Below are 25,398 nucleotides of genomic sequence, written 5' to 3' on the forward strand. Positions count from 1 at the left end.
TTCGATTTCATTAAAAACAGTGAAAGGGCGAGTGACATTTGCTTCTACTATATACCGATTGGATTGATTTTCCGAAATCAACATCAGTGGATTAAGCCACTAAACTTTGCCCAGAAATGTGACAAAAGTAACATTTTTAATAACAATATCAAGCTTATAATAATTCTAGTAAAACCTTACCCCGTAAGTTCTAGCATCGATCCTCGTCGACACTGGCCTCTGTGTGGGCCCTGCATGATGCTCGCAGGTCTTGACGACGCGCCCAACGGATCTGAATGAGCTACGTCCTCCATTAGAAGCACCGTTGGTCCTCCCAAGCTCGTGCTTCTCTTTGACAGTAGACTAGGGCCTTGCTTCGCTAGCCCACTTATATCACCTCTACTCGAAGACGTGTCCCCTTTGCTCGACTCCGCTTTACCCTCAGAATCTGACATCACAGGAATTTCACTCCCACCTTGCGTGGAACTAGAGCTCTCTCTTCGGAACAAACCTATGATAGATTTCGGATGTTTTGGCTTCTCTATACCACCTGAGTGATAGTTGAATGAGGGGTAGGGGAAAGAAAAAGAAATAAATAAGTTTTAAAAATTAATAACTAATAAGTTAGGGTATCATGTCTACATTGCTTCTGTTGAGCTGTGAGCAAAAATTGTAGACGTTGAAAGGATAGAATGTGCAATAAAGCATGTTGTGCTCATATTATGCAGTTAACATGAAAATAAAAAATAATTCAAGGGGTATAGGTACCTACCAACTGCTAACTTTGGGCCAAAATGCTACTCGCGCAGAATTCGTTAAGTCGTAAGTAGAGCGTTTTCTTTTTAAAGTTAAACGTATATAATAAAGAACTTATTAGGTACTAGATAACCGTTTGTCTTTGCATTTTTGCGATTTAATAGTTAGCAAGCTTTTTTTTTTAATATCATCAATCCATCGTCATTTAACCATATTATTTAATAAGTAATTTAAATAGATTGAAAGTCCAAAAAATTCCATATTCAACATCAAAAATATGAATCCGCTAATAACATTGATTAAGTAGGTACCTAAAAATGTAGCGGAGGGTGAGCTATAAGCCAAGTATTCCTTGTTTGACGCCCAAGAGGGGAACTCGAATTGTTTGAGGGCACTGGCCTCCGTATCTTCCCGTTTCCATGGCAACATGGTCTCCGTAGCCGTTGGGGTCGCAACGCGCGCTTGCTCAGCTACCGTCATGTATGTATCTGAAATTACGATTTATTAATTGTGTATGACAAATTGAGAATTCCCAATAAAAGATCATTTATAATAAATAAGAATGATCTAATGCTAAACAGTACCTTTCTAGGGATAGAGCTTACGAATTAATGATTCGGAGATACAACTTTTTTTTGTATTATTATGAAGCAAGTTAAAATGTTAATTACCGTTATCATCGGACATTCTCCTTTCATCTTCTTCGAGTATATCCTCATTTGGTACTAAAAGAAAATTTTCCAATGAAAATTAGCAACTTACTATGAATTTGTAAATATTATTTTGTGTGAATGGGCATGCGGCTAATGTTAGTTCCCATTGCTATATTTAAACCTGGCAAATTATCAAAAGATGCAGTTCTACATCTATGTGATACCAAGATGGCAGTCGTTTATTGGTGAAATGGTGCCATTAATAGTTACGTTATGCAATATTAGTAATTACGCTAATTATAAATAACATAACATATACTTACGATACGAATAGGTAACACATAAGCTATAACTCATAAAATATATGTATATACATAAACTACAATAAATAAAAATCAATAGGTACATATAAACGCGACAAGATCAACATTGACAACTAAATACGTAAAGTGAATTAGAAAAAATAATAAGACATATATGCGAACAAAACATCTGAAAAGCTGGTGGTGCTATCTACGTTGGTCTCCATTAACACATACCGAAGTTGTACGTGGATCTGTCTCTTCTCCACGGTAGAGACTTTTCGACAGCCGTTGGTAGTATCTCTTCTGGTGTTTTAGCATACTGCTTAACGATCCGCGCTTTCAACGGATTGAATCCGGGCAAATTTGCCAACTGGTTCAGTAACGAACTACTGTTTTCTTTATGCGAAGATGTTGGACTTATTTGTTTATACCCGGCTGATTCAATTCGGTAGCCAGTTGATGATTTTATCAGGAATTTTCGGTGCCACATGAAATTTGCCAGAAGGGAAGAAACCGACAATCAAACATAAATTATATAAAAACAAGCGGAAAGAGCAAGAAAATATACGAGGTTGAAAACTGGCTACTGTTACTGTTGCTAGATATTTTAAAGATCAAAAATATTGAAGTATTGTAAACGTAGCTAACTTAATTAGAAAATAAAACATTTTTAGGAAGCAAGCTGTCGAGCTTAATTAAAACAAAACCAAAATAAATTTAACATTTCAAAGAAATCCATAAAATTCTGTATATTTAGAAATGTAGAAAACAACAACTTCACACATGCAGGAAGATATTAGATGACCAAATAAAATCTTCTGTAGTATAATTAAGAATTTAGTTTATGTACATACCAATAATTGACATACCTAAGTGTCCATTATTATTGTATAATTTTACTATTGTTAAGAAAATGAATGATAAAGCGACAAACATTTGTTAACAACATCAATTAAATCAAATTTGAACTTGCAAAATAAGAACGAGCCCAATTCTCGTTTTTATAGTGTTATTCGAAAGTAGAGCAAAATAAGAGAAAAGAGAGATTTTAAATGTATATAAATCATTCCCTCCAAAAAGTTATCAATTTTATTTAGACACTAAATCATAGGAACCTAAATGTCATAGACAAAAACAGCTAGATGTTGTTATAACAGTTTTTGCTCTACATTCCGACTATTGTTAGAACAATGTTCAAATTCAAAAAGGGATCACACAAACATGCAGAATACCTACGTGGAGATTTGGCAGTGAAGGTAATACCACCATCATCATTTTCCCGCCTTGGCGTCTCCTCATCCTCTTGCAAAACCTCATCTATATAATCTGTGGAAAAAAGTTATGGTTTACGTAATTTATCATATTACGGTTTAATACAGTGTAAAAATATCGCTTTATCTGTTTTACTTATACCTAAGTGTGGGCAGCACATGCATTAAAATTAAAAATAGCAGCGTAATAACTTAAAATCGTCTCATTTATAGAAATGTTTCGTAATATAAGAAGAGTTGTCTCTATACGAGTGACACAGAAGCACAACAGTTTCGCAAATAATAAATAGATAGTTTAAAATAAAAATTAACCAAAAACCCACGCTTGCATGCGACTGACACTCGTGATATTAGTAAGTAATTTATTTAAGTACCTAATCTATAATACTTTTTTTTACCGTGCGTGAACTGTTTTGCCGAACCATTTTGCTGGAATTCTGGGAAGGAGACATGGTTTTTGCCATCCTGAAAAACAAATTATAATTACTTATAATTTCATGAAAAATGCCAACATTTAAAATTATTTATTGAATAATAAAATGTGTTTATTGCCTAAAAGGCAAATTACGTATTCCGTTATGAATATATATATATACTTAGGTATACAAATAGGTACAGCGCGCAAAATATTCATGATATTTGCATAAAAGACCAATCCTGTTGCTATGTATATAGAAGAAGAGTCCTCGTAAATGAGACCTACTGTCATATTTGGCTGAACTCCAAAGCATATTTTATGGCAATCGATCTTAGGTAATTCTCGAACTAGAACTCTCTCTCTCTCAACGGACTTTGAACCGCTATGATTTACCGTCACTTGAAAGAACTGTCTCGGTTTTTCCAATCTATACTAATATTATAAAGCTGAAGAGTTTGTTTGTTTGTTTGTTTGTTTGTTTGTTTGTTTGTTTGAACGCACTAATCTCGGGAACTACTGGTCCGATTTGAAAAATTCTTTCGGTGTTAGATAGCCCATTTATCGAGGAAGGTTATAGGCTATATTTCATCACGCTACGGGCAACAGGAGTGGAGCCACGGGGGTGAAACCGCGCGGAGCAGCTAGTGTTTTTATATACAACGTTCACAGTTTTTCTGTAGTGTATTTAGTATCAGCATTGCACCCGTGCGAAGCCGGGGCGGGTCGCTAGTACATAATATAGGTGGTATAAATTCAACACATTCGAAATGATATGAAGCTACGAGTAGAATGTTAATGCTGATTGGAATGCTTGACCGATATTAATCTGGTCAATTTCAAGATTTCCAAAATTTTCCGACTTAGATACATGTTTACTCACACTTCATAGATACCACTCCATTCATATAGGTAATGTGGAAAATATAAATTATTTGATTGGTTCATTTACCTGTTTCCCACGCTTACTACGCTTATGGTGGTGCTTTCTATCGCCAACCAGCCTTCTAATGTTCATGTGCGTTTTGTAGTTCACTTGCATTCCTAGATCACGGTCATTTACGGCATGGCGGCTATAACTCAGACGACGATGCTACAAGAAAGTTGTTCCTTTATTCACTGATTCGTAAAGATAAAACTAAACGAAATCAAGAAATGCCTATAAGAGAAAGGAAATTCTTGCAAAGATGTGATGAAGATTTTTCAATTTGAATTTTTCCTTTCAATTGAAGTTAATATATTATATATATTTTTTTGTTTTTTTAGACCAGTAATTAATTAATCATCATTTACATACACGTCTATAAGGTTTGCACAATTCTTCAGCAAGAAGGTGATGAATTCTAGCATCTGTTAAATCCTTTTTGGACGGATTATATTCCAGTTCTTGCATATCTATATTCCACGTTGACGAATCTAATTGACTGAAGCTTGGACTGGAAGAATAAGAAAATATGAAACATTCCAAAAAGAAAGAGAAAGAAACATTTAATGGCATGGAATTTTATGGTATCTCAACAATGTATATTGAAACAGTGGTATACATATCAAAAATTAAGGTTTAATATCAGATAAATTATCCTATGTATATAATATTAGTATAATATACGTACGTACCTTCCATTTAAATTAGCATTTGCATAGTTTTTAAATATACCCGACATCGACTCTGCACCGGAAATGTTTCCAATAGTAGACGCATTTCTTTGCATGTACTCTATTGCATCTCGCATGGCCAATTTGGAATAAGTCTCTAGAATCTTTGGCTCCGCGCCCTGTGTACAAATCATTTGTATTCCATAAAAAACACAGTTCTAGGTAATCTCTTAATGGATTCACATGATAAGTAAGTAACTACAGTACGTGTATACGTAGGTATACAATCGAGATAAAGGGCAAAATTTTAAGTTGAATAATGTATTGGTACATGACTCATTGAATAATTATTTAAACTGCTACGACTAGTAAAATCTTGCTTTGATTTTGCCACTTACAAAGATAAAAGAAGTATCCAAGTATAATCTACCATCCTATAATACAACATTGTAATAAATCAATATTATAAGATACAAAAAGAAACTTAAAGTGGCAGAACAACAAAGCTTCGCGAATGGGGTCAAGACTGTCCACAGGAAGTTATCAGTCACGATATCACAAACGTTATTGGAAATTGGTATTTAGAAATAAGTGAAAAGGACCGACATACAAAAACCGTTAATAAAACTTATACTAATAATTTAAGATTTATAAATGAACTTTAAAAATTTAGCCCGAAACTGATGAAGTATATTGAAAACAAATACCTGATAATTTCTCAGCAAAAACGGCCTTATGAATCGATTATCGAACCTCTTGAATTTATCACGCATGTGATGATTCCCGTGTTTACCCAAAATATCTTCAATTCCCGCCATGAGATGGTCCATAAACTATAAAATATAAACATTGTAGTACAAGTAACTAGTTTATAAATACTAGAACATGAATCTCATTTACCCTTTCATGTATGCGTTCATTCATAGTAGGCTTTCTTTTCTCGGCCGTCTTAACATTGAGTATCTTTACTAGAGGCTTTATCGTGATCCCTTGTATAAATACAGTGAAATATATAACAGCTATCGTGGTCGTAACGAACATTGGTTGCAGTTTCACCACTTTCGGATCTATTAATAGCACCAGAGCGAATGCCACCGCTCCCCTGAGACCTATATTTTCCGGAAAATAATTAGATATGGATTAGTGCTGGTTATTGAACACACCCAGTTAATACGCTTAGCATACTCTGGATATATAAGATAATACTTTACAAAACAATTGAAAGGATTAAAATACAAATTCATTTAAATATAATCTACCTACTACTACCGATATAATTAACTATTACTTACCTCCATAAGACATGACAAACTTCTCAACCGTATTTAATTTGTGCAGCCTAAACTTATTTGCTACAGCGCTAAATATGTACACACCTAAAACAAGAAAATGATCACAATACCTTATTAATATCAAAGATATTAATACAAAAATAGAGACATCATATATTTTCACCTCACCTATAATACGAAAAACGGAACAGAATACAATTGTCAATAGCACAAACCAAGTATTCCAAACGTGATTATTATTAACAGTTGCAACACCAAGGAACATGAATATGATAGTCTCTGAGGATGATGATAGCATCTTCATTGTATATTTGATTGTGGTGTGAGACTTGTGCGATATATTTGCTTCCACGTAATTTTTCATCGTTATTCCGCAAAAGGTTATCCTAAAAATAGTCAATATGATATTAAGTTCTGCAAAACAGAGTTTATATTTTAAATCAGTTAAATTATATTGAGTTTAAAAATCCCTAATTCCATTATAACGAATGAACTGAGCTACAAAATTAAATTCCCTTGAAAAAGAAGTTCTTAAGTTAATTACTGACAAACTTCAGAAATAAAGTGAAATAAGATTGCAAAGTTTGAAGGAGCTTTGTAGTAATACGGTATAAAGTATTTTATCTCGTTTTTTGCTTCGTAATCGTGTAAAAAGGAAAAGAAAACTTACGCCAGGATTCCACTCATGTGGAACATTTCAGCATTCAAGTATGCAAGATATGCCATCACAAAGATGAATATCGGCTCTATCACTCTCACTTCATGTGTGAACCTTGTAACAAGGCCTGTAGCAAAACCCCAAACTACTCCAATACACGTACCACCAAAAGCTACCACTATAAAAGACGCAAAGCCTGCGAGGAAGTCAGTGTACATTAGATTCGATGCCCCCATTTCTCTACAATGAAATAAAAAAGAATTATTTGGATACCTTTTTTATATTGGATGGCACTCCGCCAAGAATTAGTGCTAAGTAGGAGCTAATATAAATATTCTATTATCTAATCCATACTATAATATTATAATTGCGAAAGTAACTCTGTCTGTCTGTCTGTTACTCAATCACGCCTTAACTACTGAACCAATTTCCATGAAATTTGGTATAGAGATATTTTGATACCCGAGAAAGGACATAGGATAGGTTTTATCCCGGAAATCCCACGGGAACAGGAACTATGCAGGTTTTTCTTTGACTGCGCGGGCGATGCCGCGGGTGGAAAGCTAGTTAAAAATAAATCAAAAGTAAGGAAAACATACCTACACTTATATCTTATTCAATGTCGATTTTACCAATGTCAATTTTTTCCCTCATTTTTTATTACTTTTATATTTGATTATACTAAAAGCATTCTAATTTTTATTGAAATGGGCTTTTATTATATTACGACAATCCTTCAGAAGAGATAGGAATTGTTGGCAAATGGATGATAAATTAATAGGAAGGGTCTGTGTTGATCCAAAATACAAACTTTTGTTCAATTAATTTTTTTCTTACTTTCAATATCATTTTCAAGGTCTGATATTTAATCGTTCATACATATAGAAGAACTTTGAAAATACATTTCACATTCATTAAAAAACCATGCAAAGATTACGAAATGATATGGGTACATACGTGTAAGCTTCAAACATGTGATAAAGAACAACAGTAACGGCATCATTTAGAAGAGATTCCCCAAACACTACTATGTACAATATTTCATCTACGTGAATCTCTTCAAAAACCGCTAGAACTGCCACCGGGTCCACAGCCGATATTAAAGCCCCGAATAATAACATGTCCAAAAGGGGAGTTGGAAACGCGAACATGCCGGTCTGGCCACAAGCCCACAACGACAACCCTATAAACATTCGAATTCGAATAAAATGACAGTGAAAACTATAACGGAATTTGAAAAAATAACATTGTCGTACTTACCAATGGTTAAAGTATTAAAAACTGTTCCAACAACTGCAAACAGCAGTATAGTTCCAAGATGGTCAAAGAATAACCTGTTAGGCATGAAGTATCCTGCGTCCAAAATAATAGGAGGCAGCATATACAGAAAAAATGTATCAGGCGTTAGAGGTTGCACATGAACACTATGTGTGCTTAATAGCAAAGCGCCTATAAGTACTCCTACAAAGATAAGAAGGCAGGACTCCGGAAAAATCTTCGAAAATCTGGGAGCCATGTGAAATCCTGCAACCAAAGATAATGTATTATGAAACCTTCTTTATTTTTTAAATGTATAAGCTGACATTTCCTGCATGTCTGTGGCTATTTTATGTGTTATGATTTTAATATGACAAACAAAAAATCCAAAAAAAATTACGATAAATTTTCTAGTTGTAAATATTAGTTTAGTGTTTTGAATCCTTTATTATTTTATAATGGCAGAGAGGAAAACATCTCCAAACAAAATAAGAAATCACATAGCGAAATCCTATACGAGTATTTATGATATTTTTGTACAAACACGTGAAAATGAAACTTGCTATTCAAAACCTAAACAGGTATCAAACTTTCAAGAAATTTTTAATGATCCCCATAGAAAATATTCAGAAATACGCGAGTCGTATACATTTGATAATACTCCATACGTTACTAGCGAAAAATATCATGCTCTCAATAAAAGATCGAGCGACAAATCAATTGTTCGTTCAACTAGCACTCTCTTTTACGATCTAGATAATTTAGCAAAACGACATTCATATCATTGTGGCTCGGATGTAAAAATATCTACTAATAATATCGTTAATTTGGTTCAAGACTGTAAAAGTAATGGGTTTGATACAAAAACAGATGCAATAGGACAAGAATGTGCTACAGATATACAAACAGGAATACATGCAAAAGACAGTGTAGCAATCATTACAAAAAAAGTAAAAAAGTCACCAAATGCATCTCTTATCTCATCTGAAATATATCTTAAAGATAATGGATGTATTGATAAGAATATTAAGTTTAATGAAAAACAGCAGAAGTTTTGGTCATATGCTAAGTATCGTACTGAGTACACTAAACCTATTCCTGAAGAAAAGAAAACTAAGAGAACGGATCGTGGTAAACGCACTGAAGATCCATGCCCATGTCAATTATTTTCATATGCCTGCCCATGCACTGATAACAAATCATTAACTAAACTAGCTGGTAATAGTAAAACTATCACTGTAGCTAATCAAGTGGTTAGTGCTATGAAAGTGGGCTCGTACCAAAAAGAAAAAGTGAAGTCAGATATTGCTGTAATTTTAGCGGATAAAGAAACAAGTGCGAGAGCAAGCAATATACACGTAGAGTATGAATCAACTAATAAACACGATGAGGGAATAAAGCGCGTTTCAAAACAAAATGGGTCAAACAACACTTGTAACGAAATTAAATCTAATAATAGTGGCAAATACAGATGTAAAAAACCTCGGCAATACTTATGTCCAAATTGTAATGAGAAAGTTGAAATCGTAACTATAAGTGAGCAAGAAGAAAGTTTAAATCTAAATCTCTCACCTATCCATCGAACGCAAGAAAATTTCAGTCCAGCTCAGTATTCTTATGTCAGTAACATGAGCCAAAAAAGTAAACCTATAGCAGATAAAGATAGTTGCAAACATGAACCACCTTGTGAACTTGTTCCTGTCTGTCAAATTCTTCCTTGCGAACAAGTATATAGTAATTCTACAAAATGTTTTAACAACCCACCAAAACTAAAGAATATGCCAAGAACAATTAAAGTCACCAAAGCTTGCCGACACCATCCACCATGCACTGTCGCACCTTCCTGTCAAAGGCTTAATGTATTAAAAAACAATTGTGAATACATTCCTCCCTGCCTTCACCGACCACGCTGCATCAATCTACCTTTATGTGTTCCTTTTTCCAAAACCCTGAACTACGATGAACTTATAAACAAAACTGCTAATGAAGAAGACAATAATTTAGAATATCCTGTTTATACTCCAACTAAATACGTTCCCACACATCAGCATGATTCACTTAACAGCGACTTGGAACATCGTCATCACTTTCACACAACTCAGAATACATGTGAATATGTGAGTGAATATGAACCAAGATATTTTTTTGCACCTCAAATGAATTATACTTCGCCATCACGATCTCCTTATCAAATGCCATCTACAATGCCATGCGATTTCCCAAAATCAAATAAATACTGTCAATACGAATGCACATATTCCAAGAGAAATAGAATAGAAGAACCTGGAGATAATGTTGGTGGTGATGCCATAATTTATATCAGAGACGTTGGCTGTCAGTTTAGAAATAAACATAATTCACAAGATAATTCACTGTTGCACTCAAAAGCGTATAATGCTTCATTTGATGAAAATCATTCAAAAACTAGCAACTTTTATTCGAACTATCACACATTGCGATATGAGGATAAATTTACTAATCCTTTATCATGTGGAGATCATTCCATGTCAACAGTATCAACAAGTTCTATTGAAATTGATATTCATTGCCCCTCCCACGGGAAGGATTCCAAAAAAATTAGTGATACTAAGCCGATAACGGGGTTTGAACCGAGACAATCACCCGTTATTGCGAATTGCTTTTTGGAGGATCCTATCTTAAACTTGTGTGTTTCCAAAAGCAACAATTTAAATAAAAAACTACGTCGTAAATCACGAAAATGGTTACACACACACCCAGTATGCTCTCGTAATAGTTTTCTCAGAAATAAATGCAAGAAAGTATTTTCTGTGAGACGACGGGGAAAATCTCGACTTAGTTATCAAAGTATTTTCAACTTAAGCTCAGCGAAGCCTTCATCTCACTAAAATACGTTGTAGTTCTTTTATTTGTTGTTATATTTATATATTTTGTTATTTTGATAAAAAAATATATTACCGTTTGTTTGAAAGTGGAGTTTTATTACTACCTACCTTTCCCTCATTATCTAGAAAATAGATGTAATTTATAGACTATTTTTTATATTTAACACTAGAGAAGAAAAGCTCAGTTAATAGCGCATGCAATTTTCCAATACAACGTTTCTATTTCGATATGGCATTTAATAATATGTTTATGATCAGGAATAAACTTTACTGCAATGTAGTTCGAACCAAAGAGGATTTCTCAACACATAGAGTGACTGGCTTGTGTCGTAACGAATCTAATAATAAACTTCAGTGAGCAGAAACTGTGAGCTTTCATCATAAATATGCACATTGAAGTTAGTAATTCTCTTATATCAAATGTCGAAGTACCTAATTATCAAACCTCACTGTTGATATGTTCATTGTTCATGTTGTTATCGTTGTGGAATTTGTTTTACTAGAACTTGTATGCTATATACAGGGTGTCCAGTGGCAGATTTCAATGTTTGAGGGCTTGTAAAAAAAGAATTATTATTTCTAAACAAAATATTTTTATTAAAGTCAAAAGAAGACGAGTGCGGATTTTATCTCCTGAAAATTACATTTTCCAAATGCCGCCCTTCTACTCTCACACACTCCTCAATCTATTCCGCATGTTGAGAAAAACTTGTTTGCAAAGGGTACTGGGACTTCTGTTTATTTCAGCCCGGATATTTTCCTTCAGTTGTCTTATGGTTGTTGGATTTGATTAGTAAACCACAGTTTTTAGATAGCCCTACAAGAAAAAGTCACATGGACTTAGGTCTGGTGACCTGGGTGGCCACGGGATGGTGCCGTTTCGGGATATGTGCTTTTCAGGAAATAACTGCCGCACTGAATTCATTGACACATTAGCAGTATGAGCCGTAGCAAATCTTGAATAATCTGAATTTAGTATGGATGGAGCTTAACCTTTTTTCACATAATGACCTGAAAAACGATTTAGGAATTCCCAATATCGACGAACGTGTGCGAAGTGATAAACGAGGATTTTCAATTACAGAATTCATAACAAGTTTAATGTTTTCTATCGTGTATACTGATGGTGCTGGTCCCGGCCTAGGGTTATTAATGACTGAACCTGTAGCCCTAAACCTTGCTAGCCACGACTGTATCAAATTTATCGAAGGTCCATCTCTTAAACGTTGAATTTGATAATGGTTATTAAACCAACGGCGTGTTTTTGCCAGCGAAATCACCCGAAAAGTATGCCTCAATAGCATAAGCGCGATGCTCTCCGCTCCACTGCTCCATGGCGACAAAAAAATCCGCAGAACTCACGCGCTGAATGACACCTCCCGCGTCCCCCTCGCACGTCGCGTTTTAAAACTAGAAGCGTTCAAACATTGAAATCTGCTGCTGGACACCCTGTATTATGAAATGTATATTAAAGTCCCTAATTAATTTGAACAAACTACGAACACACATTACATCAACGACGTCATATCAGTACATAGCTATAGCATATCTACGAAAGACTAAATTTAGTTAACAAAAAATCATGTTTGAACATAAAAAGCTCTTACCAATTTTAGCGAGGCTGGCAAAAAATATCCATACACCAATTAGGAACGGTGTTTCAACGCGATGGAATTCGAACGCGGCTATCACCAGTGTACTCTCCTTTTTCGGCTCTTGAGTGACCGGTAATTCTGTTGTGGTCTCCTGTTTCTGTTGGAGCTGGGTGCCCGGCGGCTCCCCAGGTAGGGGTGCCACAGGACCCATGGGGCCAAAACCGAGTCCCGGATACGTTGAGATCCCATCGACTGCTATGGACGGACTTGCTTTTGTGGTGCTCTGGGGAACAGGTGTTTTTATTGGTTGACTATTGTTCACGTAAAAATATTCGTTGGTCAACAATAATATGGGCAAGGAAATTAAAAAATAACATTGGGCTAATTGGGTCGGTTGAGTTAAGATAATGTGTCCACTTAAATGCATAAGCACAGTTATCGTATTTTAAATGATATATATTACGTATTATTCGCGTGAAGTCTATCAAAAACAAATCCTTATCATTAGGTCATTATGGTTTTAAAAACATCAAGACAAGGCTCACAATAATTATACTGGTTTAAAAGTCTCAATATTTGAATTTATTATAATTATGTATTTTTTATGAGACCAGGATAATTATAAGAGTCTACATACATAAATAAACCTTTTTAAATATTAAATGTCTTGCAACATTGAATCGCAGACAACAAAGGTATGTATAAAATAAAGTCTGCGGGATGCTGAGCGAATATAACAATCCTCTATAAACCGGATTACTATCTAATCCTGTGTCAGCATGTTACGGGAATAGTCTCCGAAATATTTCTGTTGTACTGGCTTACGTAGAATATTTGTTAGATAAAAATTGGTTCGAGGAAGTGCAATTATTTATTTATTTTACAAACTAATCATGATAAATGTTAGAAAATTATATTTGTTTACGATTCCAGTAGTGTGATAAATTATTGCGAACTAAAAATAACCTAAGTACAATGACTGAATTAAGATTGATGATATTGGTTATAAAAGTGTTATGTAAGTATATAAAACATAAACTCTACATTTTTCGAACACTTCAAACATGAAATACATGTTCATACGACATGATCATGATGAATTAATACAATAAAAATAACCAACTCAATTAGAGCCTATTTCTTAACTTATTTCATATAACGTCTGTAATACAATAAAATTTAGATTAGATGTTCTCTCTCTGTCGAGAAGGCAATCACGTTGCGCTATTGCTGAATTCTTGCCAGCCACAAGCCATTGAAGGTTCATCTTGACCTTTGGCTGGACATTCTCTGTTCTAGAACTTTCTTGAACATTCAACTTATAATGGACGTTTATATTTTTGTGAGAGTAAATGAAATTATAGACGACAATAGGAATTATAATCGAAGTCCGTAATTCACTACATAGACCTACTATGCAAACATGGAAACATTATTTTAAATAGATTCAAGTTTTGTTTATTTAACATAAAATGCCTAAACTATACATATCTATAACTATCGTCTATCCTATCATTGAGTTACCTAAGTATACGGAATAACTGCAAGAATATCCTTTAATATTTAAAAACTGCTTGTTTATTTCTAAATCTCACAGAAAGGAACATGAAAAGCATCTTAATATATTCCAATACACTAGTGTATTCAGATAAGAAAACAAAGAAGAAAATTCTCTTTAGTTATTTATAAATATGCGAAGACCAATAAAATACGAATATGGCATCCATTTTCTCAGCCATAAAGTTATTCATATAAACATTTTGTTTATACCGTCACTTCAATAATCGATTATATTCTTGCAAGGTCAACACAACCATGAAAACACGTGCAGTATTTTACTTGCATGAATATTTCGCTTTAAATATTTGGAAGCAAAAATTGTTAGCTTACATTTTGCCGTGTTCGCACAACGAGAGGAATTGAACTAAAATAATTCTTATTTAACAAGACAATTGAAGCTTTCTTGTAGCAGTAGTCAGCAGATGAGTAATACAATTTTAATAGTTGTAGATTAGATCCTTGAGTAAGTCTTTTACTCAAGACTTGCTCTAGTCAAAATCGTATATCGATAAAAACGAAAACAAAACTAAGATTAAAGAATGTGAAATGCGTCTACCCTATATAAAAACAATATGTTAGTATTCTATACATAGAATCACATTTGGTTATCTTTCGTATAAAGATTGGTGTATTAATATGGGAGATTTCATTTTATAAAAAGAGTTGTAATTTAATAAAATATTTGTTTGTATAAAGATCAAGTACAAAATCAAAAATAATAGAGTTGCTTATTTAGTTGATTTGTTATAGTACCTTTTTTTTTTTTTTTTTTTATAGTGGGGAAATCTTCTTAGATACCCCCGGCTCCCGGGGATGGAGCCGTGGTTATGTCGGATTTCTACCGACTAAAACCCCACTCTGTTCCATCGCGCTGCTTTGGACGGAACTGCGGGAACGGTTACGACTCTACCGCGTGTCCCGCCCAGCAGATGCCCGTTTCCAGGCCCACCACTAGAACCCCCCTCGCTGGCGGCTGCTGGAACGAAGGCTTACGCCACCAACGCGCAGACAATGGATCTTTCCCCGCTCCATCATCCGCGTTCCCCCGAACCCCCGACCCCATCACCGTCCGGCCGGAGGGTGCACGCCGGAAGGTCCTCCGATGTGTGAAATACACGTCGGGGGACCCTCCGGCGCACTTTTATAGAGATTACCTCGCAGCCCCCACCTCACCAGAGGTGGCGGCCCTCGGTCCGGCCCCACGGACCGGATTACAAGTTGGCAGACGGCCGTTTTACAGCGGCCGCCGCCCCACACCTCTCTGCAGGAGTCTCCGCACGTCATCACAATGACGCGTCGGGATCCCGCCCTCCGCTGCACGGCGTGGCTTGCTAAAACAGCGAGCCCGCCGCGCCACGACCTCTGGCCGCCATCCACCGCCGCATAAAAGCCGGCTCCTCTCTGGCCCACAAACAGGACCTCTGCCGTCGGGTCAGTCGAGGCTTTCCAACCCCAACTGCCGTTCAGCGCCACCTTTGCCTAGTGGACACGGGGTCCGCCAAGCCACGACCTCTGGCCGCCATCCCACGCCGCACACAGCGGCCGCTGGGCCACACCTAGCCCTGGCCGTCGGGCCGGTCGAATCTCCCCGACTCTAAACCAGCCGTTCAGCCCCTCGCTGGTCCAATTTCGCTTCACTCAGAGGGCCATAACTCTGAGCTACTGAGCCCCTCCGCCACGACAAGGCCTGGACCGTTGGGGGGTTTGTTATAGTACCTGCCTCTACGTTAACTAAATCGAACTTTGCTGAGCTACAAATATAAACTTCTGACTAAGATTTTACTGATACTTAAAATAACAGATTTACGTTGTCGTTTAAAGTTCTACAAACTGTTAGGAAAACGACCGTGAAAAGTAATGAACTATTACGAGAACAAATAAAATAGATTATTTGCTGACTGAATGATAAAATATTTGAAATTCTAACGTTTTCATACTTTAAGATATCGGTAGGCAATATTTTAAAAATGAACCTTACTTTTCAGTTATACATTTATGACATACTTATAATTAATTAACTGAATACTTACTTCGATAGGATTTGAGTTAGCAATTGAGAGAAGAACAGCGGCAGTAAGCAGGCCAAGCGAATGCCTGCACGCCCGCCGGCTCAAATTGACGCCATGCTTTAGCGACGTCATATCTTCTAATCCAAATCACCTCCCACACATTTATTTAAACCAGTTTACTTCTTATTTCTTGTGCATTTTGGTTTATCACAAATATCACTATTTAACTGTTCAGTACTGCGGATAACGGACTAATGTTCTTAGCTCATGCGGGTTAAAAATTCTGTAATTCGCGATGCTGATAAGTTAAAAGCATAGTTAATTTTATGGCTGTACGTCGTAATATGAAATAATGGATCCTTTGTAATGTAAATTAACATTAAAAGTTATATTATTTTTTTGTTTAAAAATGAATTATAATATTGTATGTATAGATTTATTATTGCAATTTTATATTCAAATTGGATACGAATAAAACTATCAAGACATTGTGCAGTTTTATTTAACAATTGAAACTCTGCCGGTATCAAATAATACGATTTGCTTTACAAATTCCAACCTAACCTAACCCATATTTATACATGTGATGTAGGAACGGCTTCTACGATATCGTCACTTATATCGGAGAAACAGTCTACGATATGAATGATCGGAAATTAATTTACTTGAGCGCGAGTAAATGTGTTTTGCTATAAATTACAATATTTAGAATTAAAACCACAAAATTTCACTGTAGAAATTCCTTCAAGTTTAAAATTGTGTATTGTATTTTGATTTTCAAAGACATCGAGATTGATAGAGCTTAATTCATTATGCTTCAATGTTCTGTTTGATGCTAATTAATTATTATAATTACTCGCTACCATTTCATAGTTATAGAACATCATTACTTCCAATACCATACATACCACACTATTGATCACTACCATACACTTTGACTGACGATATTTTTCACTCTTAAAAAGTTCACGCGTTAAAACTACCTGGCTTTATTTAAGACAAATGACTCTTAATAAACGCATCCTTAGGGCATCATAAATAAAATTTCCCTCAAGCGATACACAATGAACTTCTTTCATAACTGTCACGGGAATAATTAATATGTTTCACTATGAAGGAAATTCTACTATCTAGACAAGTAGGAGCAAAGACAAATGCCGTCCAGTTGGCGCCACGCCGCCCTCAACTCAAGAATGTAAGAGCTCCAGGACATTAGTATTTAGTACATATAGTACTACTAGCTGTGCCCCGCAGTTTTACTCGCATTTCTCCGCTCCTGTTGGTCTTAGCGTGATGATATATAGCCTATAGCCATCCTCGATAAATGGGCTAAGTAACACCGAAAAATTTTTTTTGAAATCGGACCTGTAGTCTGTACTTCCTGAGATTAGCGCGTTCAAACAAACAAACAAAGAAACAAACTCTTCAGCTTTATAATATTATAGTATCTACATATATACACAATGTCTAAGCATTGTAATATCGCTACTACTAATACACAATACGGTAAGTATAAAAGCTATGTGTATTGTAATATCGCCTTATTAGTGCACCTCGAGCAATTATTTTTATATTAGTACATGGCCACGATAGCTACATCAATTTGTTTTATTAACCTTGAATGCTTTAATTATACTTATTACAATTATGGATAAGGTTAATCCATAATCCATACTAATATTATAAATGCGAAAGTAACTCTGTCTGTCTGTTACTCAATCACGCCTAAACTACTGAACCAATTTGCATGAAAGGAGAATGACCACGGGTGGTATCGGTAAAATTTTAGTTGTGCCACGTATTCGTGATATTGTTAATTCCTATTTGTATTTATAATGAACACATGTATCACTATTAAGTCTTAATTATACCGGATAAATTGAAATAATAGTAAAAGTTTGTGTTTTGAAACATGTATGACCACGTATGGAATCGGTAAAATACTAGTTGTGTCACATGTTTGTGATATTGTTAATTCCTATTTGTATTTATAATGATCATATTTATCACTATTAAGTCGTAATTATACCGAATAAATAGAAATAAAAGTAAAAGTTTTTGTTTTGACACATATATCTATCTCTCTTGCAAGCGTCCTGCGTCATCTGTCATTAGCGGCCTTTACACGCAAACTCTATCGCGCGTTCTGTGGATCGTACAGGATTACGCGCGGGAAAGCCTGCACGCTCAATCGCTCGCGATTACCTTTGTATGTCTTAACTGCGACACTCGTTCTTTCGCGCGCGATTATTCGTGTTTGCTTTCCTTAGCGGAATGAGCGGCCGTGTAAAGACTAATCGCCCGTGATAGACCGCGTGAAAGAGGCGCGTGTTGGAGTGTGTGCAATGCACACGGTTTTATCGACAACCGCGAGTGAAAGAAGTGAAAAAATGGAGACAAGATATCGCGTGGCGCAAGTTATCATCGTTAGAAACGTTCAGTGTGGGATAAAAAATATAGACAGCAATATTGTCACATGCCTTTGATTAAAGAATTAAGAGAAAACTATCCAGACGATTTCAAGAATTATTTGCGTATGAATAATGAGTTATGTATTTAATATACTGTTAAATAAAATCAAGTTTAAAATATCAAAACAAGATACTGTTATGAGAGAATCTTAAAAAATCTTGTTTTTGTACTCCTCCGATTTAATTTTCCAGAGACATGGGAAAGATCTGTTCCAATACTAATTCCTTGCTCCACGTGCGTATGTCCGCCATCTTATTCGTGCGCGAAAGAATTTGTGTGTAAAGGCAACCACAGTACAATCGTGAGTGCGATTGCGCGCGCGACTGATGAGCGCGGCATGTGGTCTTTCCTTCCGCGCCCTACACCCTTTATACGCACGCTCATTCACGCACGATTGCTGTTTCATGCGCGATAGAGTTTGCGTGTAAAGGCCGCTATTGTGTTCGACGCATTGTTCGACGTTATTTATTTTGAAATAATGTTTATTACTTTTCACATTTGTCTTGTAAATTAAAATATTACCTATGTAATAAATGTAAAACTTAACGTTCATCGTTAGTTTAAACTCGATAAAGTATTTTTTTAAAGTGTTGAATAACACTATTGTTTTATTTTATTGTCGCAAACTGCGGCTTATTTACATAAAAACTTTAATCGTTTCTAAAAGTACTAACATCAAGCTTTAAATTGAGCTATATTTCATCTTGACACAATAAGTTTGGTTGCGATACCAAGTGCCATAGTAACTTGGGCAATCTCCTTTGGTATGGAGATATTTTGATACCCGAGAAAGGACATAGGCAAATGTTTACCCCGGGACATAGGATAGGTTTTTCGGGAACGGGAACTATGCGGGTTTTCTTTGACTGCGCGGGCGAAGCCGCGGGTGGAAAGTTAATACAAAATAACATAGCTATTTATAAACCCATTTTTATATTATATTCTGTAGATTATTTTCACACTCTCTGAGGTGAAATAATAACGAAAGAAAATAAATATGTTTCTATAAAGCAATTGCGAAATATGAGTTTCATTTAGTTATTTTTATTCATTGCTTTGAACATAAAATTATATTCACGTTATTGAAACATTTATTGGCACATGTCTCTTTTATGTTAACATTTAAGATAAAGATCTATATAAAAAATACTGTTTCATTTTCTGTTATTATTCCGATGTTCAAAAGAACAATATCTTCCTATAAATAGGGAAATTAGGCCGCGCGAAATCATTTTAAACCAGCTACGACGTAGACGCGTAGACAATGTAGAGCCGCTTCGTAGCAGATAAGCATGATGAGCTTATTTTATGTCATACTAGCGGTCCGCCCCGGCTTCGCCCGTGGTACATATTTACGTTTTCTCTACATAAGAACCATCCTCGTACTTCAAGGAATATAATAAAAAAAGAATTATCGAAATCGGTTCAGCCGTTCTCAAGTTATGCGCTTACCAACACATTTTGGGATTCATTTTTATACTATAGATTACCGATGCATATTATAATCACTTATATACTAGCTTATGTAATACAGTATTAAGTAATAAGATACAATGCCTTTATAATAAACGATATCATAAATCACGGTGAGAAATAATGATAGGAAAAAGTTAATACAAAAAAATTACCTTTCACTGACGGTTTATTTTGATTTAAACAATTTTAAATGAATTATTATTCATTGGAACTGGAGTTGTGTTATTCAAATAACTTTGTGATGCGAATTCCAGCTAGCATTGTGAAGTTTGGAGAATGTGCCGAAAATGATCAATAGCATTCATCAGAAGAGCGAGTGTTCAGTCAAAGTTTCATACAGTTTTAGAATATTTTGAGACATAACTTCAGTATATTACAAGATATTATTTATTACTATTAAATATATTTCGAAAGTATCACGTCATAATCTTTAAAAAACCAAAATTAATTGCATAAATATCTATCGTATTATGCTAAAAACCATTTTTGACTACCCCTTTTAAATATATGTACAGGTACATTTTAAATCGATCTCAATACCATTATCATGAATCTACACTAATATTATAAAGAGGAAAACTTTGTTTGTTTGTTTGTTTGTTTGTTTGATTGTAATGAATAGGCTCATAAACTACTGGACCGATTTTAAAAATTCTTTCACCATTCGAAAGCTACATTATCCACGAGTAACATAGGCTAGGTTTTATCCCGGAAATCCCACGGGAACGGGAACTATGCGGGTTTTTCTTTGAAAACGCGGGCGAAGCCGCAGGCGGAAAGCTAGTGTGTGATAAAATTATAATAGGTACCTATGTGTTTTTCTTCATCGTAATCTTTAACAAAAAGCTCGCGTTAAAACTACATTTTACAGAATTTTACCTCTCGAACTCTCGCGATGTTATTTAAGTTGTTATGCTTAATCGCTTTCACAGTAAGCTGTATTAACATTTTAATCAAAGTGAAACATATTATTATAACATTGTTCGTTTTATTAAAACTTGTTATTATTATTTACTTAATAAGCTTTAGAACAATCGCTCAAGATTCATAAAATAATAATTATATTTAGAATATATATAGCCATATTCCAATTTAAATATTCATTAGTAGCCGTGGTATAAATATTTATTCTAATTAATATCAAAATCGAATTGCACTTGTATTTGTATAAATAGGTTAATAGCGTACTAGGATACTTAATGCGAAAGAGATAAACAAACAAAACTTCCAAATAGCTAACATCACGTGTAGCGACCGTGCGTTACTAACCGATATTAAGCGGTTCATCAGTTAAATAAATATACCATATAACCAGAATAAACAAAATTTATGTAGTAGCTATGATTTATCGTATTACACTCGGATGTTAGGCTTCTCTTTCGAGAAATCGATCCAATCTAACGATAAGTATGGAATGTGTGTGAAAAATTATTATTTTACCCACGATTAAACGTAGCATTCATGCTTCAGCCCCATTTGAACCCTAAACAGCTTTTATAGGGCAGCACTATGTTTGTCATTTCACAAGTAGGTCGCCAGTCGCCAGTCGATTGTCTTATTTCAAGAGAAACGACTAACAGTCAGCAAAACCTTATGTTCAACCAGCCATTAAGCAGCGGCTAATGGAATAAACCAGCCAACGTTGAATGAACATACATAAACTGATTTGATTTGATTTACCAACACTTTATAACACTAATTAAATAGTCCTACGTCAATAAGTCTTTCATAGCGTTAAAACAATAGAAGAAACTGAATTAGAAAATTAATTACGTAAATATTTATAGAACCGTATAAGGTTATTCCGTACTCAAGTACGATAATGTTTTGATTAACTAACGGAATATATTCTTCTACTAGTAAATTCACGCTTTTCTATCGAATTGTCGGGACAGATGATATCATATTTTATAGGTAGACATTATTTGCGACAGGTGAGATATTTACGCTGCCATTGCCATTACAATGCTCGAATGGTCATCTGTTGTTGACAGCTACTGGCTCCCAGTGGAATATTTGTACAAAATATTACATAATAATAGTTTCACAGAGTGGTTTCATGGAATTTAATCAGAATGAAGAGTCGGGTTCAGATTCCAAGAGCGCTTTTCAACGTCGTGTTTTAACTTCAATATGCCTTAAGCGTATCATAGATTCGATGACGTAGGTGGGTAGGTACCTACTTTATTAATATTAGATATTGAGATTTATTGAGATGAGGAGGCTAGTATAACAAGCCTACACGTAACCGTTTTATGTACGATCTGTATACTATATTTTGTGAACTTATTGCCTCAATTAAATGAGTTTAGTCAATAGTCTAATAGTCTAATCTATAGGTATCGAGATGAAATTCATGTTATACACTCTTCTTAGTTTTAGAAGGAACTATAGACTTTTAAGATTTAGTACCAAATTTTCTTTTTGAGAATTGAGCGTCTCAGCAAGCTTTATACTAACATCGAAAAGTCATGGTATATGTCGTCGTATTGTATTGTTCTTATAGTTAATGATGCGTGACAATTTACAATTTGTATAAGAATCCAATGGCGTCTTAACTATCATATGCAAATATGCCTTTAACCACTATAGAGCTTTCAGTTAGCCTTGGCCGCATGTATAACTTCATATTTCTACTTTCCATAACTAGGGAGACTGTCAATTTGCATACAATAACGATAACCTTGCGATGTCATATCAAATGGTTTATAAAATCAAATATAGAAATACAGCTCGAGGACATAGTGGAATTATTATAGGGACATTGGTCTGATTTGGTCACTTGGCTTTATAGAACATTAACTATAATGACACAGTATGTAAATCTAAACTATCGGTCAATTTTATGACTAGTTTATTTTAATCGCTTTTTCAACAACTATACCATAATCACAAATTACGATGTCTTTTAAAGATATGAAGACTAACACTCTGAACCGATTTCGATAATTCTTTTTTTATTATATTCCTTGAAGTACGAAGATGGTTCTTATGTAGAGAAAACGTAAACATGTACCACGGGCGAAGCCGGGGCGGACCGCTAGTTTTATATAATAATAGGTACATTGCACTTATCTGCACGTGCTATATAGCATATTTATACCTATAGCATGCACTTGGGTCCGTACATGTTCCGTACTTTACTGAAGAAAAAAGAAAAAAGTTAAACTACTCGAGCCTATATACTGAAAGGTACGAGTGACCATCTCAAATTGAACTGAAATTTGAAGACTTTAGACTGTTTATGAAAAACAATTAGAAATTAAAGTAATAGGTAGGCGTTTTTTTTTCGATCCCTTGTGAACCAGATGCATTTGAAAACTGGTTGAGATGTTTTCACTACTCGTTTCTAAACATCTCGGGTTGGCCGATAGTTTTTATAGTCTCAATATTTAAATCGGCACTAACTTTAGATGAATCGATCCGAATTCATTTAAGCCAAAACAATTGCGTAACCCGCCCAAGGTTCGTGTTTCGTAACGGGAAAGCGTACACGTGCAAGTTTAACCAAATTTTAATGAAAAATTTTACATCGAGCTTCAAGTCACGCTTTCACGTGGACCGTGGTATACAATTTAAATTGACCGTGACGCTGTTAATGTTTCTTACTCTAGGTACATTTTTCAACAAAATATTTGAAATGTACTTTTAAGGGTGTTGTGTAAGAAATTGGGTGTTTTTGTTATTTAAAATACGAAACCGTATAACAATGGTATAACATGTCGCATGTTACGGTTTTTTTATTAATTTATGTTGATAAAATTACAATTTAAAGTATAAATTTTTTCTTGATTGCTTTTTATTATTTCATGTTATTTGGTCGTTTTTATTGTTTCAGTTTTATTAAATTAGATAATTATCCACATTTAAGGCTTATGCTTTCAACGTCTTATAATATTACACCCCCTCAAGGCTTCTTAATCGAGGTATGAGCTAGCAGTTTTTGAACGTCGCTAGTTTGCCTCAAGGTTATCTGAAAAAGATTCTGAAGTAATTTATTTTTTCCAAGAAATTTAATTGCATACCCTCGTACACACATAATTATGTTTTAAATTACTATATTAAGATTTAAATATTGCACTTATTGTTATTATAGTAATAAGGTATTTAATCTTAATATGCTTTGTTCACGATAATTATATGTATTATAATTGTATAAAGCGTAAATTAAGCCATAAAATATCATAATAATCTTGATAAAAGCACATTTAATCTCGTGAAACATCTCGTATTCGGCCAGTAAATTCTCATTTTGTTAGAAACATAGTAAAATGAGGTAATTATTTTCGAGAAGAATAATCTATTGTTCTACCGTTTATTTATACTCATACATCCAAGTTGCCTACGTCATTCATCTTAATTATGCTATAAACTCGGAAGATTGAAGTATCTTATTTACGGAGAATTCAATTCAATGCATTATCCGAGATAAGTATCTTATTAACTTTATTATCATAACAATATTATACAAGAGAGCTTTTCACTTAATATGATTTTATCATCATAAAAGCTGATTCAAATGTATGATGAATATATTTTTTTATTGTTTGTATTATTGTACATTTATTTCTTATGCTCTATTAAATGGCTTCGTAATAACAATTAGATAACCTTCCTTGAATATAACTAGTTTCAGCCGAAGTAGAAATAAGCTTACTAGAACAGTTAGAATTGGAAAAAAAATATACGACATACTTGTAACTCTTACGTATAGTATTATACATATTACCTGTGCTCTTAGTAATTTTGTATGTTATTAATTATCTATGTTATTATATGCAATATCCCATTTACTTCATACATTTCCTTTCCCATCAGGTTGCCTGGTAGAGATTGCTGCTTAGCAATAAGGCCGCCTCTTGTACAAACTATGCATTTCTTTTGTATTAATGTTATTTTTGTCATAATTCAGTTTGTGCAATAAAGTTTTATAAATAAATAAATATATTTAATTTAGTATCTACAATACAACCTACAATGTACATAACATAATTGTACAAAGAAAATGTATCATTGAACTTTAGAGTGGGTGTTACAAGGGACAACAAAGTGAAAAAAGCTGTGAAAATAAAAAAAGATTAATCGAATCTTTTGTCAGCGTCACGCTTTTATCATATTTTATAATTCATTTTCTCGTACAATGTGTCATTTTTAAATTAAAATAATGATAAGAGTGTTGTCTCTGTTTATAAATAAATGTGTTCAAATTAAGAAACTGTTCCCTAGAGTCTAGACACTAG

General features: G+C 34.5%; 2 protein-coding genes across 7 annotated transcripts in view; one reads left to right on the forward strand and one right to left on the reverse strand.

Annotated features, from left to right (window-relative positions):
• Nhe2 (Na[+]/H[+] hydrogen exchanger 2) overlaps positions 1-25,398 on the reverse strand; it is a 32,798-nt gene that overhangs the window by 2,091 nt on the left and 5,309 nt on the right. Inside the window, exons 2-19 of one of the 6 annotated variants that reach the window (XM_089701399.1) lie at positions 16,232-16,493; positions 12,654-12,924; positions 8,186-8,449; positions 7,883-8,108; positions 6,938-7,165; positions 6,436-6,653; positions 6,268-6,351; positions 5,876-6,084; positions 5,683-5,808; positions 4,997-5,154; positions 4,677-4,815; positions 4,332-4,472; positions 3,363-3,429; positions 2,930-3,019; positions 1,928-2,128; positions 1,407-1,460; positions 1,047-1,223; positions 181-529 (exon numbers count right to left, since the gene is read on the reverse strand). In XM_089701399.1, coding sequence (XP_089557525.1) covers positions 181-529; positions 1,047-1,223; positions 1,407-1,460; positions 1,928-2,128; positions 2,930-3,019; positions 3,363-3,429; positions 4,332-4,472; positions 4,677-4,815; positions 4,997-5,154; positions 5,683-5,808; positions 5,876-6,084; positions 6,268-6,351; positions 6,436-6,653; positions 6,938-7,165; positions 7,883-8,108; positions 8,186-8,449; positions 12,654-12,924; positions 16,232-16,342 — 3,113 coding nt within the window. In that variant the 5' untranslated portion in view covers positions 16,343-16,493. Of the gene's footprint in view, positions 1-180; positions 530-1,046; positions 1,224-1,406; positions 1,461-1,927; positions 2,129-2,929; positions 3,020-3,338; positions 3,430-4,331; positions 4,473-4,676; positions 4,816-4,996; positions 5,155-5,682; positions 5,809-5,875; positions 6,085-6,267; positions 6,352-6,435; positions 6,654-6,937; positions 7,166-7,882; positions 8,109-8,185; positions 8,450-12,653; positions 12,925-16,231; positions 16,509-25,398 lie in introns of all 6 variants that reach the window. The other 5 variants (XM_089701396.1, XM_089701398.1, XM_089701401.1 and 2 more) reach the window with 5 other exon arrangements.
• Positions 8,641-11,049, forward strand: LOC149483906 (uncharacterized). The gene has a single exon (XM_089701896.1). It carries the CDS (start codon positions 8,641-8,643, stop codon positions 11,047-11,049), a length of 2,409 nt encoding a protein of 802 aa, XP_089558022.1.

Source organism: Colias philodice, chromosome 12 (genome assembly GCF_061535455.1).
Source record: "Colias philodice isolate Cphi_HAF_F1 chromosome 12, ilColPhil1 Martin Lab GWU primary, whole genome shotgun sequence".
Lineage (NCBI taxonomy): Eukaryota > Metazoa > Arthropoda > Insecta > Lepidoptera > Pieridae > Colias > Colias philodice.

Excerpts from the sequence above, each read along its gene's own strand:
- LOC149483906 (XM_089701896.1), top strand. The coding sequence starts at position 8,641 with ATGGCAGAGAGGAAAACATCTCCAAACAAAATAAGAAATCACATAGCG.